The sequence below is a fragment of the Dama dama genome, chromosome 14, assembly GCF_033118175.1.
Source record: "Dama dama isolate Ldn47 chromosome 14, ASM3311817v1, whole genome shotgun sequence".
Classification (NCBI taxonomy): Eukaryota; Metazoa; Chordata; class Mammalia; order Artiodactyla; family Cervidae; genus Dama; species Dama dama.
In genome coordinates, this window is record NC_083694.1 from 42851510 (window position 1) to 42864003 (window position 12494).

The 12494-nt window shown below is 53.6% G+C and overlaps 1 protein-coding gene across 1 annotated transcript in view; it reads right to left on the reverse strand.

The window, feature by feature from the left end:
• Positions 1–12494, reverse strand: part of CAMTA1 (calmodulin binding transcription activator 1) — a 965206-nt gene that overhangs the window by 117446 nt on the left and 835266 nt on the right. The window contains exon 7 of the mRNA XM_061160492.1: positions 4650–4803. Coding sequence (XP_061016475.1) covers positions 4650–4803 — 154 coding nt within the window. The remainder of the gene's footprint in view (positions 1–4649; positions 4804–12494) is intronic.

Below are 12494 nucleotides of genomic sequence, written 5' to 3' on the forward strand. Positions count from 1 at the left end.
AGGCTGCCAAGTAATGGGGCAGGGCAGAATGCCATGGTGCTCAGAGGTGAGGGTCCACTCCAAGGGAAGCGGCTCCATCTGGCTTCCTGAGGCTGGAGGGTCTGGGCCAGCCAAGGATCACTGAGCAAGTTTCCTGCCAGGCTGGCGGGACTGAGGCGCAGGCCTCATCTGACCCGTCATTGTTCCCACTTAAGGTTGACCTAGGAGCCGACCCCACCTGCCCAGCCCCGCTTGGATTACAGCAGTGTGGGGGCCAAAGCGGGTGCTCTCTCAGATCAGCTGCACTGCAACAGACCCTGGAGTCTGCAGGATGAGACCTGCTGACTTTTAGATCATGTTCACTTGAGTTCTAAAAACTCTAACCCTCAGACAGACAGAACCCAGGGCAGCCATCCTCAGGCCTTGAGTTGAGCTGAGCCAAGCCGTCCTCAGCTGAGGCCTTACAAGAGGCACCCTGGCTGTACTGAAGGACTCAGTACAGAACTGAGAACCTTATTCCCAGAGGAAGTGAGGATGTTAGTACTTAGAAAAGACTTCACTTCCCAGACTCCCTTGCCAATGAGGGGGTGACTCTAACACTGAATTCTAGCCAATGACATGTGAGTGGAAGCATTGTATGCCACTTCTGGTCCCTGTCTTTAAAGTTAAGAAAGTTGCTCTCCAACTTATCTTCTTCTTTTCCCACTGGTTGGAATGCAGTTATGATGGCAGGAGCTGGAGCAGCTATCATGGAGCCACATGAAAGATGGCAATACCCTAGGAATGGCAGAGCAACCAGCTGGAAAAAGCCAGGGTGGCTGATCTGATTCCTGTCCCTGTGAGGCTGCCCTATCAACCCTGAATTGCTCTGTGGAAAAGAAATAAGATTTAAGCCACTGTTCCTTTTGTCTTCATCACAGAAGCAGGACCCATATTCTAAATACTGCTGCAGGGATTGGAAAAGACAGAACGCATCCTTGGAAACATACTGGGAATTCCTATTAGATATCTGAATATTTTCTCTCTCTCTCTCTCTCTCTCTGTTTTTTAAATCTGGAAGAGGCATCTTTCAGTTTGCAAACTGAGGGAAAATCCCCATGTGACAAAAGGTCATCACTGCAAGAGTCAATGTGGAGTTCTTGGAGTCAGTCTGGCACAGAAGCTGGGGTCTGTGAGATCCTCCCACCCAGCTTCAACAGGTGAGGCAGAGGCTGAGGAACAGTTTCACTTCACCCCCGATAAGCACAACATTTTGATTAAACCACTGACAGCTCTGCTGTAGGGCAGGGAAATTTGGAAACATCAGGAAATCAAACTGTGAAGTCTTTGAAGGAATGTGATTTATGTGAAAATGTGATGAAGCTAATGTGTTTGGCTCCGGCGTTGGGTGGCATGCCGGATTCTGGAACCAAATCTGATGCCTTCCTGGCTCACAGCACACACCTCTGCTTTCCCCGAACACGGGGAGCTGGTGCCCTGTGTGTGTGTTCCAAGCCCGATCTGCATCTAAAGCTTTTATTGAAGCCATATTTCCTGGGCCGTGTTTCCAGGCTGTGCACGTGTAACCAGAGCCACACACACACACACACGCACGCACGCACACAGATATACACCCCCTGAGTGACTACACTGTGCTGCTCCCAACCCCGGACACCACAGCGCCAAGTGTGATTAGATTTATGGGGAGTTTGTTGTAGTTTAACATAATTTCCAAGATGCACTGCAGACTTTTGAAGAGGCGTTCACAGTTCCCTCCAGTTAGGTATCAGAGTTGGACCGAGGTCTGGTTTCCAGCCCCTGGAGTTCATGGCTTAGCCCCCTCCCCTGCTGTGGGGATATGCACTCCTATCGGGCTCCTGTGGGTGAGGGTGACTTTTCTGGGGAAGGGTCCCTTCTGAGGATGGGGGATGTTGTGAGGAGGTAGAGACAATGAGGAGAGAAGGAAGCAGCTCAAACAAGAGAATGGGGGAAGGAACTGGGGTGATGGAGTGACTTACAGGAAAGGGCCCTCTGTGTGTGTGTGAGATACACTGGGAGGGCCCAGGCTGGAGCCTCTGACCATGGTGACCACCTCGAAAGGTGTCTCTTTCCTTGGGAACAACCCCTTGGCTAATCTCTGGCTAACTCGGTCTCTGGAACCTCCCAGGACATGGGATGAAATAGTGGCCTCAACGCCTTGGACCTGGGTCTGCAGAAACCCAGGAGCCAAGCCCAGCCCCGCGGAGCTGGCTGGGTGATGCTGGACTTGGTAGAGAGAACACTGGACTCTTTCTCTCACTTTACAGAAAGGGAACTGGGGTGCAGTGAGGGTGGGTGATGGGCTTGAGGTCACACAGTGGGGCAGTCACGGAACCAGCACACCCCACTCCTGAATGCCCAGCTCTCACTCAACTAGCCTGACTGGGTGGCGCCGGTGCCCAAGGTCATTTGAGTCCTTGCTGCTGCCCAGCCAAGGCTCTGCCAAAGAGGAAGTGTGGGCAGCCCTGGGGAGGAAACCCAAGGCCAAGGGCAAGCCCTACACATTTAGACACCACTGAATGGAAGGGGTGGGTGGGCAGAGCTCAGAGTGGGACCCCTGGCACCATTACCTCACTCTCCACCCTGCCTGGCCTGGCCGTGGAGGGTGCCACTGGGCAGCTCTGGCTCCCAGGGCCTGGCCGCTGGGGTCTTTGTCAGGTCCCTCAGGTCCCTGTAGGCAGTGGATCAAGCTGGGTCCAGTCACACTCATTCAGCACCCCACAGATATTAGAGAGAGCCTTGCATGTGCCAGTACAGTGGGGGACCCCGAAGAACAGCAGACAGGAAGTACCCATGGGAATGAGCTGGGATGTCTCCCAAGTTTCCAGGTACTCTGCAGAGCTTTGCAGAGGCTCGTGTGGCCCCTTCCAGTTAACTGTGGGAGACTGGCTTCAGTCTGGTGTCTCCCCGAGAGGTCTCAGGAGGCTCGGGGTGCTGGGGCTGTGAGGTCCAACCTGGGTGGTCTGGGATGGTTAATGGAAGAGGCACTGTTTGGGCTGAGATGGAAGGAGGAGATGGGTGAGCAGGTGAGGGTAGAGGAGAGCCAGGCAGAGGAGGGTTGAGAGACCGCAGTTCCTAGGGAGGGACCCTTGGCTGGGAGCCCAGGAGGGCGGGGGCAGCAGCGTGGGACCTGAGAGTGGACAAGCTGTGGGCACACCTAGGAGCTTGTGCTCCGTCCTGAGGGCACCAGATGGCTTTAACACGATGGGTCTGGTTTGAGTTACCGCTCAGGAGGGTTCCACTGGACATAACCCGAGCCTGGAAGACCCTGGGCTTCCTGGCTTTAGTTCCTGGTGGCAGCAGCAAAGGCAGGCTGGCCAGACCCTCACCTCGGGTCCGGGAGGATAGCATGGGGCAACCTCAGTCTTGGGGTCAAGCCCCTGAGGGGGCTAGCCCATTGGCCTACTGGTGTCTACTTCCATATATAGAGGCTTCCCTGGTGACTCAGATGGTAAAGAATCCACCTGCAATGCAGGAGACCAGGGTTTGACCCCTGGGTTGGGAAGAACCCCTGGAGAAGGGATGGCAACCCACTCCAGTAGTCTTGCCTGGAGAATTCCATGGACAGAGGAGCCTGGTGGGCTATAGTCCATGGGGTCACAAAGAGTCGGACACGACTGAGCGACTAACACTTTCACACTTTCCCTGCATAGAATGCTGTCCTTCCTGACTCCACCCTCAACCTGTGGCTGGTGGGGGCAGGGGCCATCCTCATCTGAGTACTGAGGGCCTCTTTGGGTGAGCTGGTCACTGCAGGTGCCACCTGGCCATGGCTCAGACACTCAGTGACCCAATACTGTCCCCAGGGAAGGACATTTCACCGGCTCTCTCTACATGCTTCTTCCCCGCATCTCCACTTCCAAGGGGGCACAGGTTCTCAGGACCCCCTTGACTGGCTAAGTTAGGTCCCGTATCATGACTGGTCTTTGCCTTGAGCCTCAAGAGATCAGTGTTCCAGAACCCAGGGCCCTGTGCGCTGGACAGCTGCCCTCGGGTCTGTTCTCCCCAAGCCCTGCTATGCGGGCAGCAGGAGAGGCCGCTGAGAGCCCCCAGCGGCTGCCCGTGGAAACGAGACACCGGCCGCTTCCCGGCTATCTGGACGCACTTGGTGTTTTGCATTCACTGATCTGCACCTGACAGATGCTCCCGAAAGCATCACTCCGCTGACAAAATGAAATCCAGCTCAGCTCCCACCGTCTGTGTGTCACCGCGTCTGGGAGCAGGGCAGGCCCCGTGCCCAGGAGCAGATGGGCCGAAGCCAGAAGGCAGCCAGCCCGTCGCCAGAAGGCAGCCAGCCCGTCCTCAGCCCATGGGCCTCTCCCTCCCTGGACTGCCACCATGATCCTGTCTGCAGCCTCCAAGACAGCGGTCGGGGCACTCCCAGCTCTGCTCCTCGCTATAGGTTTTGGGCTCCGGAACCCCCTTTCTCATCTGTAATGCAGTCTGACATCCTGGTCCTGGCTGTGGCTTAGGGAGTCCCCCCACAAGGACTGCAGGCTGGGCGGGGTCCTTGTAAATGCTGAGTTCACTGTCACCTAAGCAGAATGGGTCTCCCACACCTGGGTCTCCACTCCACGGAGGACCGCTGGCCCTGTCGGGGTGATGCTGGCCGGGCCCCAGTGCGCCCTGGCTGGCTGGCCACGCCTACTCACACATGGGCTTCAGCTGCCCAATGAGCTCCTCCTTTGTCCATTTCGCCCACTCCTTCTTGTCGGTGTTGATGGAGCAGAGGATGGGGCCGCAGGGCTTGCCGCAGTCCTCGATGGCCGGCACGTTCAGGTAGTGCACCAGGACGATGTCGGGGTTCTGGGGGAGAGCAGAGACACTTGGCAGCGTGAGGGTGGCTGGGAGCCCGCCCAAGGCCGCCCCGCCCAAGGTCACGGCAGCAGGCCCCACGCCGGGCTTTCTCAACCTGGGCACCCCTCACCATTAAACCAGCTCATTCTCTGTTGTGGGGGCTGCCCTGCGAAATGCAGGATGCCCACCAGTAGTGCCCCTGGAGATCACCTGCCGGAGACCATGAAGCACTGCCTCCTTCCTCAAATCTCCAGATTTTGCCCATTGTCCCTTGGGGCACCAAAATTGCCCTGAGTTGAGACCCACTGATCTGCATGTGAGCAGGTTCATGCATAACTAAAGACCACACGTGCATGCTCAGTGGCTCAGTTGTGTCTGACTCTTCAGGACCCCATGGACTGTAGCCCGCCAGGCTCCCCTGTCCATGGAATTTTTCAAGCAAGAATACTGGAGTGGGTTGCCATTTCCTCTTGCAGGGAATCTTCCCCAACCCAGGGATGGAATCCCCATCTCCTGCATTGGCAGGTGGATTTTTTTACCACTGTGTCACCTGGGAAGATGTAGTTAAGGAACACCTATGAGGTAAATGTATCTCCAGCCCCACATCTAGGACCTGTGCCCACAGCTGCCCAGCAGCACTGGCCTCTGTTCTGTGCTCTACATGCATTTCCCCATCGCAAGTCTCTGGACTCCCCCCACATGGGCATCACCACTGCCCTCCTACGGGGGAAATGGAGTTCCTGGAACTTAACACATAAGCATCATTTTTTTTTTTTTTTTTTTGGCCATCCTGTGTGGCACGTGGAACTTGCCCCACTGGGGATCGAACCCATGCCCCCTGCAGTGGAAGCATGGTATCTTAACCACTGGGCCACTGGGGAAGTCCAAGGCACCCGCTTCTAAGAGTTTGATACCCCTCTGCCCCTCAGCCTGTGGTCTCCCTGCACAAGCATCACCCAGGAAACAGCTGTCACTCAGAGTCTTTGGAAACTCCTCCTCCGAAATCCCTGGATCTTATGAGTGGAAGGAACTCTCTCCGTGAAGATGCTGAAGACACAGTTTTGTCCTCAGATGGTTTTATTGAGGTAGGTCAGCCTCTTCCCATCAGATCCAACTCAAAGTGCCCTCTATTGCTCTCTGCCCATCACCAGCTCTGGTAGCTACTTGCCAAGGGGGCCTTTGTGGGGGCAGCAGCTACACTGCAAAGACCATAGGCCCCTCTGTGGCTTTCAATGACCCCCCATCCCAGAAGGCCAAGCTGTTCATTGCACCACGTTGGGCCTGATAAGGTTGTTAAGAGAAAGCAGCCATGTCACTGAATAAACCCAGAAAGGACTCCTACCCCAATCAGAAAGTATTTCTTTGCTTTCCTTTCTTTTTTTGGCCATGTTGTGTGGCACACAGGATCTTAGCTCCCCAGCTGGTGATAGAACCTAAGTCCCCTGCAGTGGAAGTGCAGTCTTTACCACTGGACCATCAGGGAAGTCCCAGAAAGTATTTCTTGAAGCATCAAGAAACATATGATAATATATTAAGTACAGCAGGAAGCTATAGAAAAGTCACTTGGAAGACCCCATCCTCTGTTAGTTCCTAGATCCATCTCTTTTCTAATACCCAACAAGAGGAGTCCTGGGTGGGTAGGTATAAAGACCCCCATCATAGAGAAGCTTAAGTCTGCCATCACCTTTTTGCATCTGATCAGAGCAAGAATAATACATGACTCTGTGACTCAATCGATGCGTTAATAAATAAAGACTCAAGACGACACCACGACCGTTGCAGGAAGGTACACTGGCACCATTTTAAAAGATTTTCAATAAGGGTTGAAATGCAGAGTTTTTTTTCTGGCCAACGCTCAGTTAACCAGGAAATTAAATCAACACGAACAGGAGCTTCTCGTTAATGGCGGCGTTTCTAGATTGCAGTAATCATGCTTCTTAATAATAATGATAATCCCTGACATCGGCACTGCACTTTCTTCTTCTCAAAGCACTTTCCATCCATTATCTCATTTGGTGGCTGTGCAAGCCGGGAAGGCAGGCTGGGCAGGGCAGGGCACCCCTGTCTACAGTGAGGACCCTGAAGCCCAGCGAAGTTGTGTGCCCAAAACTGTGTGCCTGGCAACGGACAGAAAAAGGGGCTGGAAGCCAAGGTTCTGACTCTGCTTTCAAGTCCTGCTGAGATTTGGTGGCCTCTCTTTGCCCGGTCTAACTGCTTTCCCATTTCCTGTTATACTTCATCCTTGCAATATACCCACGAGGCAGGTGGGCTGGCTAGATCTGCCATGCTCGTGGCCTGGATGGGGTAGTCCAGAAGGGGAGGAGCCATACACCCGCGTCCCAGCCCTGCGTCCTTCCTACCAACAAGCACGCTGGCCTCCCCAGGCTGGGAGCGCCTGCCTGAGCCTGTGCCTGGCCAGACAGCAGCGCCAGCCGCTGAGCGAGACACAGTAAAGATCAAAGGGACACAGGGACCCCAGGGCTTCCTCTGATCCCAGCCCCAGGAGCAGGAGCCCGGCCCTGCAGGGAGGAAGCCAGGATGCCAGATGTCTGAGAGATGAAAGGCCCACAACTTCCTGCCCCACTGCCCCACTGAGCACGTCCTGGGTACTTGGAAAAGCTGTGGGAGGGCGTGGTGGTGGGTGGGCGGGCAGGTGGGGGCCTGGGGAGCAAAGGGCAGCCCTCACCTTGCATCAAAACTCCCAGAACTTGAGTTCCTGCCCTGTGGCACTTGGACTCTCCCAACTCAGGAAGCCCCATCCCTTCCTTCCGGGTCCAACTCCATTTCTGCATAACTAGCTTCCACCTACCCTATGAGGACAGGCACAAGGCTTGCCTCCTCCTCCAGGAAGCCCTTCTGGACACCTCACCCTCTGTACTTCCACCACAGCAAGGTGGAGATTTGGTTTGTATCTTAATAGTCTGTGTGCCTCTTTATCTGCTCAACAACAGGGACAGTGCCTGGGAGCTATCACTGTGTTGGACAATGCCTGCTGCTCATTTCATGTTTGTAGAATTGCATGAGGCTGACTTTGGATATTCTGTTCTTACTCGTCCCAGACTTGTGTTCAGCTGACACCTGGCTTTAGTTTTCAGTGTCTTTGAAGGGCAGGGCAGCTACTCTGAGCATGGGGTGTTTATAGAAAGCTAAAGGCAAGGCTGGCTCTTAACCTTTTCTGGGTCTAAGGCCCCTGAGAAACTGATGAAGGCTGGGGCTTCCCTGTTGGCTCAGGGGTAAAGAATCTGCCTGCTAATGCAGGAGACCCAGGTTCCATCCCTGGGCCAGGAAGGTCCCCGGGAGAAGGGACTGCAGTATTCTTGCCTGGAGAACCCATGGACAGAGGACCCTGGTGGGTTACAGTCCAGAGATCACAAAGAGTTGGACACGACTGAATGAGTAAGCATGCACACACGTGGCTTCTCTACTCCCAGCCCCGAAGAATGCCCAAGGTACATCAACACTGCATTTTAGGAGTTCACACATCCAGTGGTCTGTGGATGCTCTGCCTGCTGCCAGGGACGTAGGGACTCAAGATCCACCACAGCCCCTTTCAATACACCCAACACGTACATCTCCTTTCTAGGTGCCTCCATTCTAGGCCTTATGCTTCTTGGCGGCCTTGATAGCCTCAGTCCCTGACGGCTGCAAGGAGGCTGGGTTTGGGATTAGGAAAGGCAGAAGCAGGCTACGTCATGTTTTGTATCTTTAACACAAATTCCATCCCAGGGCCTGGAGTTCCCGCAGCTGAAACTCCTGAGTTGAATTTTAAGTAATGACTTCCTGGCTTGAGGCCGGTTTTAAGACACAGAGTGATTGAGGTATTTTTGGAAATTGGGGGCACACATCACTTCTTGGCAACGCTGCGATTTTATTCATTAGTTGTACATTTTATTGGGTGTTTCTGGCAGAAAAATATATTAGGCGTAGCGCTCCAATGCTTCAGTTTCATGGGGGAGCTCATAACAGTGTCAGATCCTGAACGAGTTGGGAGCTGCCAGCCGGGTGGGGCAGGCTGGCTCCAGGGGACACGAACGAGTACACACCCCACCAGACCCACCCAGACTCTCGGTCCTAGACCGTTGTGAAGACAGCCTGCCTTCATCTTCCTGTCCCCACCCCAAGCAGACATCCTCTGAGGGTTCCCCAGGATTTACCACCCAGGTGAGACCTTGCAGGTCTGAGTTCTCATCCAGAGGCTCTGCTCTGGGATACGGAATTTCCATGAAGATGCTATAGGCCGACCCAGCAAGGTGAGAGTGGCCTTTGAAATGACCTCCCTGAGTGTCCAGGAGGCTTTTCTGCTGTTAAAGGCCCGGGGGAGCTCGATGGGGTGGCTGTGGAGGGGAAGCTGAGGTTAAGAGAAAATCTCAGAGAAATTTCACAGTATGGATGTTCCTTAAAAAAACTAAAAATAGAGCCACTATATGATCCTGCAATCCCACTCCTGGGCATATATCCAGAGAAAACTATAACTTGAAGATACATGTGCCTTGAGGTTCATAGCAGCACTATTCACAATAGTCAAGACAAGGAAGTAACATAAGTGTCCATCCACAGAGCAATGTATAAAGAAGATGTGGTACATATATACAGTGGTATATCACTCAGCCATAAAAAAGAATGAAATAATGCCATTTGCAGCAACATGAATGGACCTAGAGATTCTCATACTGAATGAAATAAGTCAGACAAAGACAAACAGCATATGATATCACTTATATGTGGAATCTAAAAAAATAAGGGTATGAATGAACTTACCTACAAAACAAAAATAGAGGTACAGATGTAGAAAACAAAATTATGGTTACCAGGGTGTCAGAAGGGGGAGAGATAAATTGGGAGATTGGGACTGACATATACACGTTACTATGCAGATGGCTCCAATCCTGTGGCCACCTGATGTGAAGAGCCAACTCATTGGAAAAGACCCTGATGCTGGAAAAGATTGAAGGCAGGAGGAGGAGGGGACGATAGAGGATGAGATGGTTGGATGGCATCCCTGACTCAATGGACATGAGTTTAAGCAAACTCCTGGAGATGGTGAAGGGCAGGGAAACATGGTGTGCTGCAGTTCATAGGGTCACATATGACTTAGTGACTGAACAACAACAACAAATGTAGATAACTAATAAGCCTGGTGAGCTACAGTCTATGGTCTCACAAAAAGTTGGACATGACTGAGCAACTAATATACACATACACAATAAGAACCTCTGTTATAGCACAGGGAACTCTATTCAATAACTCTGTAATGGCCTATATGGGGAAAGAAGCTAAAAATGAGTGGATATATGTGTATGTACAACTGATTCACTTTGCTATATACCTGAAACTAACACAACATTGTACATCAACTATACCCCAGTAAAGAAATTCTCAAAGAAGTTCCAGAACTTTCTGGGCTGAGCCATGAACTAGGAGACCCCCTTCCTCTCTTTTGAGCTCTTTACCTATGAGTGGACAGAGCCCCATTCTTCTGTTGCAGGGGCTGTGATGGGGCCTTTGTGAGGTTCAAAGTCCCATCCTGGAAGATCCTAATCATCTAACTACTAGTTGCCACCAAACCCCAAACCAAACAGAACCCTGGTGTTTTTCTGGAGAGAATGACCAGAGCAAGCTTCTAACAGGCAGTTTACCCACTTAACAACACACACCTTCTCCACTGATCGTCCATCTGTCCTGATTTTCCTCTTATGGCTGTTTTGTCCCTTCCTCCTCAGGTCTCGCAGCGGGGTCTTTTTCTCCTGACCCCCCTTACCGCCCTCCTCCAGCTTCACGGCCTTCTGCCTGCCATGTTCCGAGGAAGCCTTTATTTCCCCCTCCAGCCCGCCTCCCTGCTCTGCTCCCAGCTCACCTGTCCCATTGCCCATCGAGGGGCCTCGGAATGCCGCCAACTCACGTGACCCAGCCTTATGGCTGCCCTCCCCACACCTGGTCCATCCCGGCTTCACCTGATGACGAATGGCACCACCTCCCTGCAGTGGCCCCAGTTAAAGCCTTTCTCCTCTCTGTCTCTCCCTTCAACACACCCATCACCAAGTTCCATCAGTTCTCCATCCCCAAGTAAGCCTGCCCACCCCCCTACTCGGCCCCACACTCTGGAGACCACCCAGTTGGAGCCCTACCTCCTGCCACATGGACCCTCCGCCTGCATCTCCCCACTTCCTCCCTCCTCTCCTCCCCATCCCTCTTGTGACACTAGCCAGTGGACCCTAGGATTCCGGCACCGGCTCCCTGGCCTGAGAATGAACCCCACCCTTCTGACTTGGTCACGGGGACCCACTATCTGTTTTCCTTTCCAGTCACTCATGCTCCCTGGGGTCCACCCCGCTCCTGCTGCCTTCATTCTCCCCTGAGCTGTTCTCTCTGACTGATGTGCTCCTCACCACCCGAGTCTCAATGTCCCCTCCTCTTGGACACTGTATTCAGAGATGCCCCCAGACACGCATGGTGCCTTCCTGCCCCTGCCTGGGGCCCTCCTGCCTTCTCATCCTTTATTTTCCTTACTGTGGCACCCACCCCCAGTTCATATTCCTGAGCAGTCACAGCTGGGTTTGGCCTGTTTTCCCACCTGGAAGCGAGAACTCCGGTGGCCGGCCTCCATCCTGTTCAGGGTAGGCTCCCAGAGCCCAGAGGGGGACTCTGTCCACCTGCTGAGTGCTGAGGGTGGGGGCCGCTCAGCTGCCCCCAGAGCCCAGGCCCTGCTGGGAAAGGGGGTGGTGCGGGGGCAGCTCCCTTCTCCTGGTCTCCCTTCAGCTGGTCCTCAACCCAGCTCTTCCTTAAGTTTTACTGGAAATGAGAGGTTTGGGTTTGCTATAGGCCTAGTTCCAGGCTGTAGGCTGGGCCTGCTGGCCAGAGAACTGTGGGTTAGAGCTGGTGGAAGAGGGTCTCCTGGGGCCGAGTTAGGGCTTGTCCCCTAAGGCATCTTTCCTAGTCGGAGTCTTTCACCTGAGCTGGGGGGACAAACGGAAGCTGGCCCAGGAGGGGTTGTGAGAATGTTCCGCAGAAAGCATGGAGGACTAAAGTGAAATCGGCTCCTTAGCTGCAGGACTTGTCAGAACCTTGGGGATACCCTGCCTGGGAGGATCTCTGGGAGGGTCTTGTGCGGGCAGGATTTCCAAGCTTATTTGACCATGCACCTGACCACCTCTTGGGACCCAAGTGTTTCCTGGAACACAGTTTGGGAACCACTGATAGAGTTCAAAGTCAAGGGAAAGCACCATTAGTTGGTACTGGAAGGCAGGGGCCCTCTGTAGTTTCTGGGTACCTTCCCCCTGGGGCCCATCCCTGGCCCGGCCTGAGGCTCACCAGGCATTTGAACTGCTTACAGTGACCACCAGGTTTCTAAGGAAAGCTGACCAGTTGGGTGCATTGTCCCTACAGCCCTCTCCTCTCCAGAATGCCCCTTTCCTGGCATCTATGACCACAGCCGTCTTTCCTGACCTGGGTACTCAGGGCTGCTGGGGTAGACATGGGCAGACATGGGACTGGGGTGGATTCCCTGCTCTCAGGCTAAGCAGGTGGGGGAGAGGCAGGCAGGAGAAGGGCATTGGACTGGTAGGGGGAAGTAAATTTAATCTTAATTACAGGTGATGGGGACTTCAGGAGGGGAGACTGTTGTGAAAAAGAAAGTACCCCTCATCCTGCTCTTCCATGAGGGTTAATGCTCTAGTGGGGTGTTAGTGGCTGGGGCAGCAGTG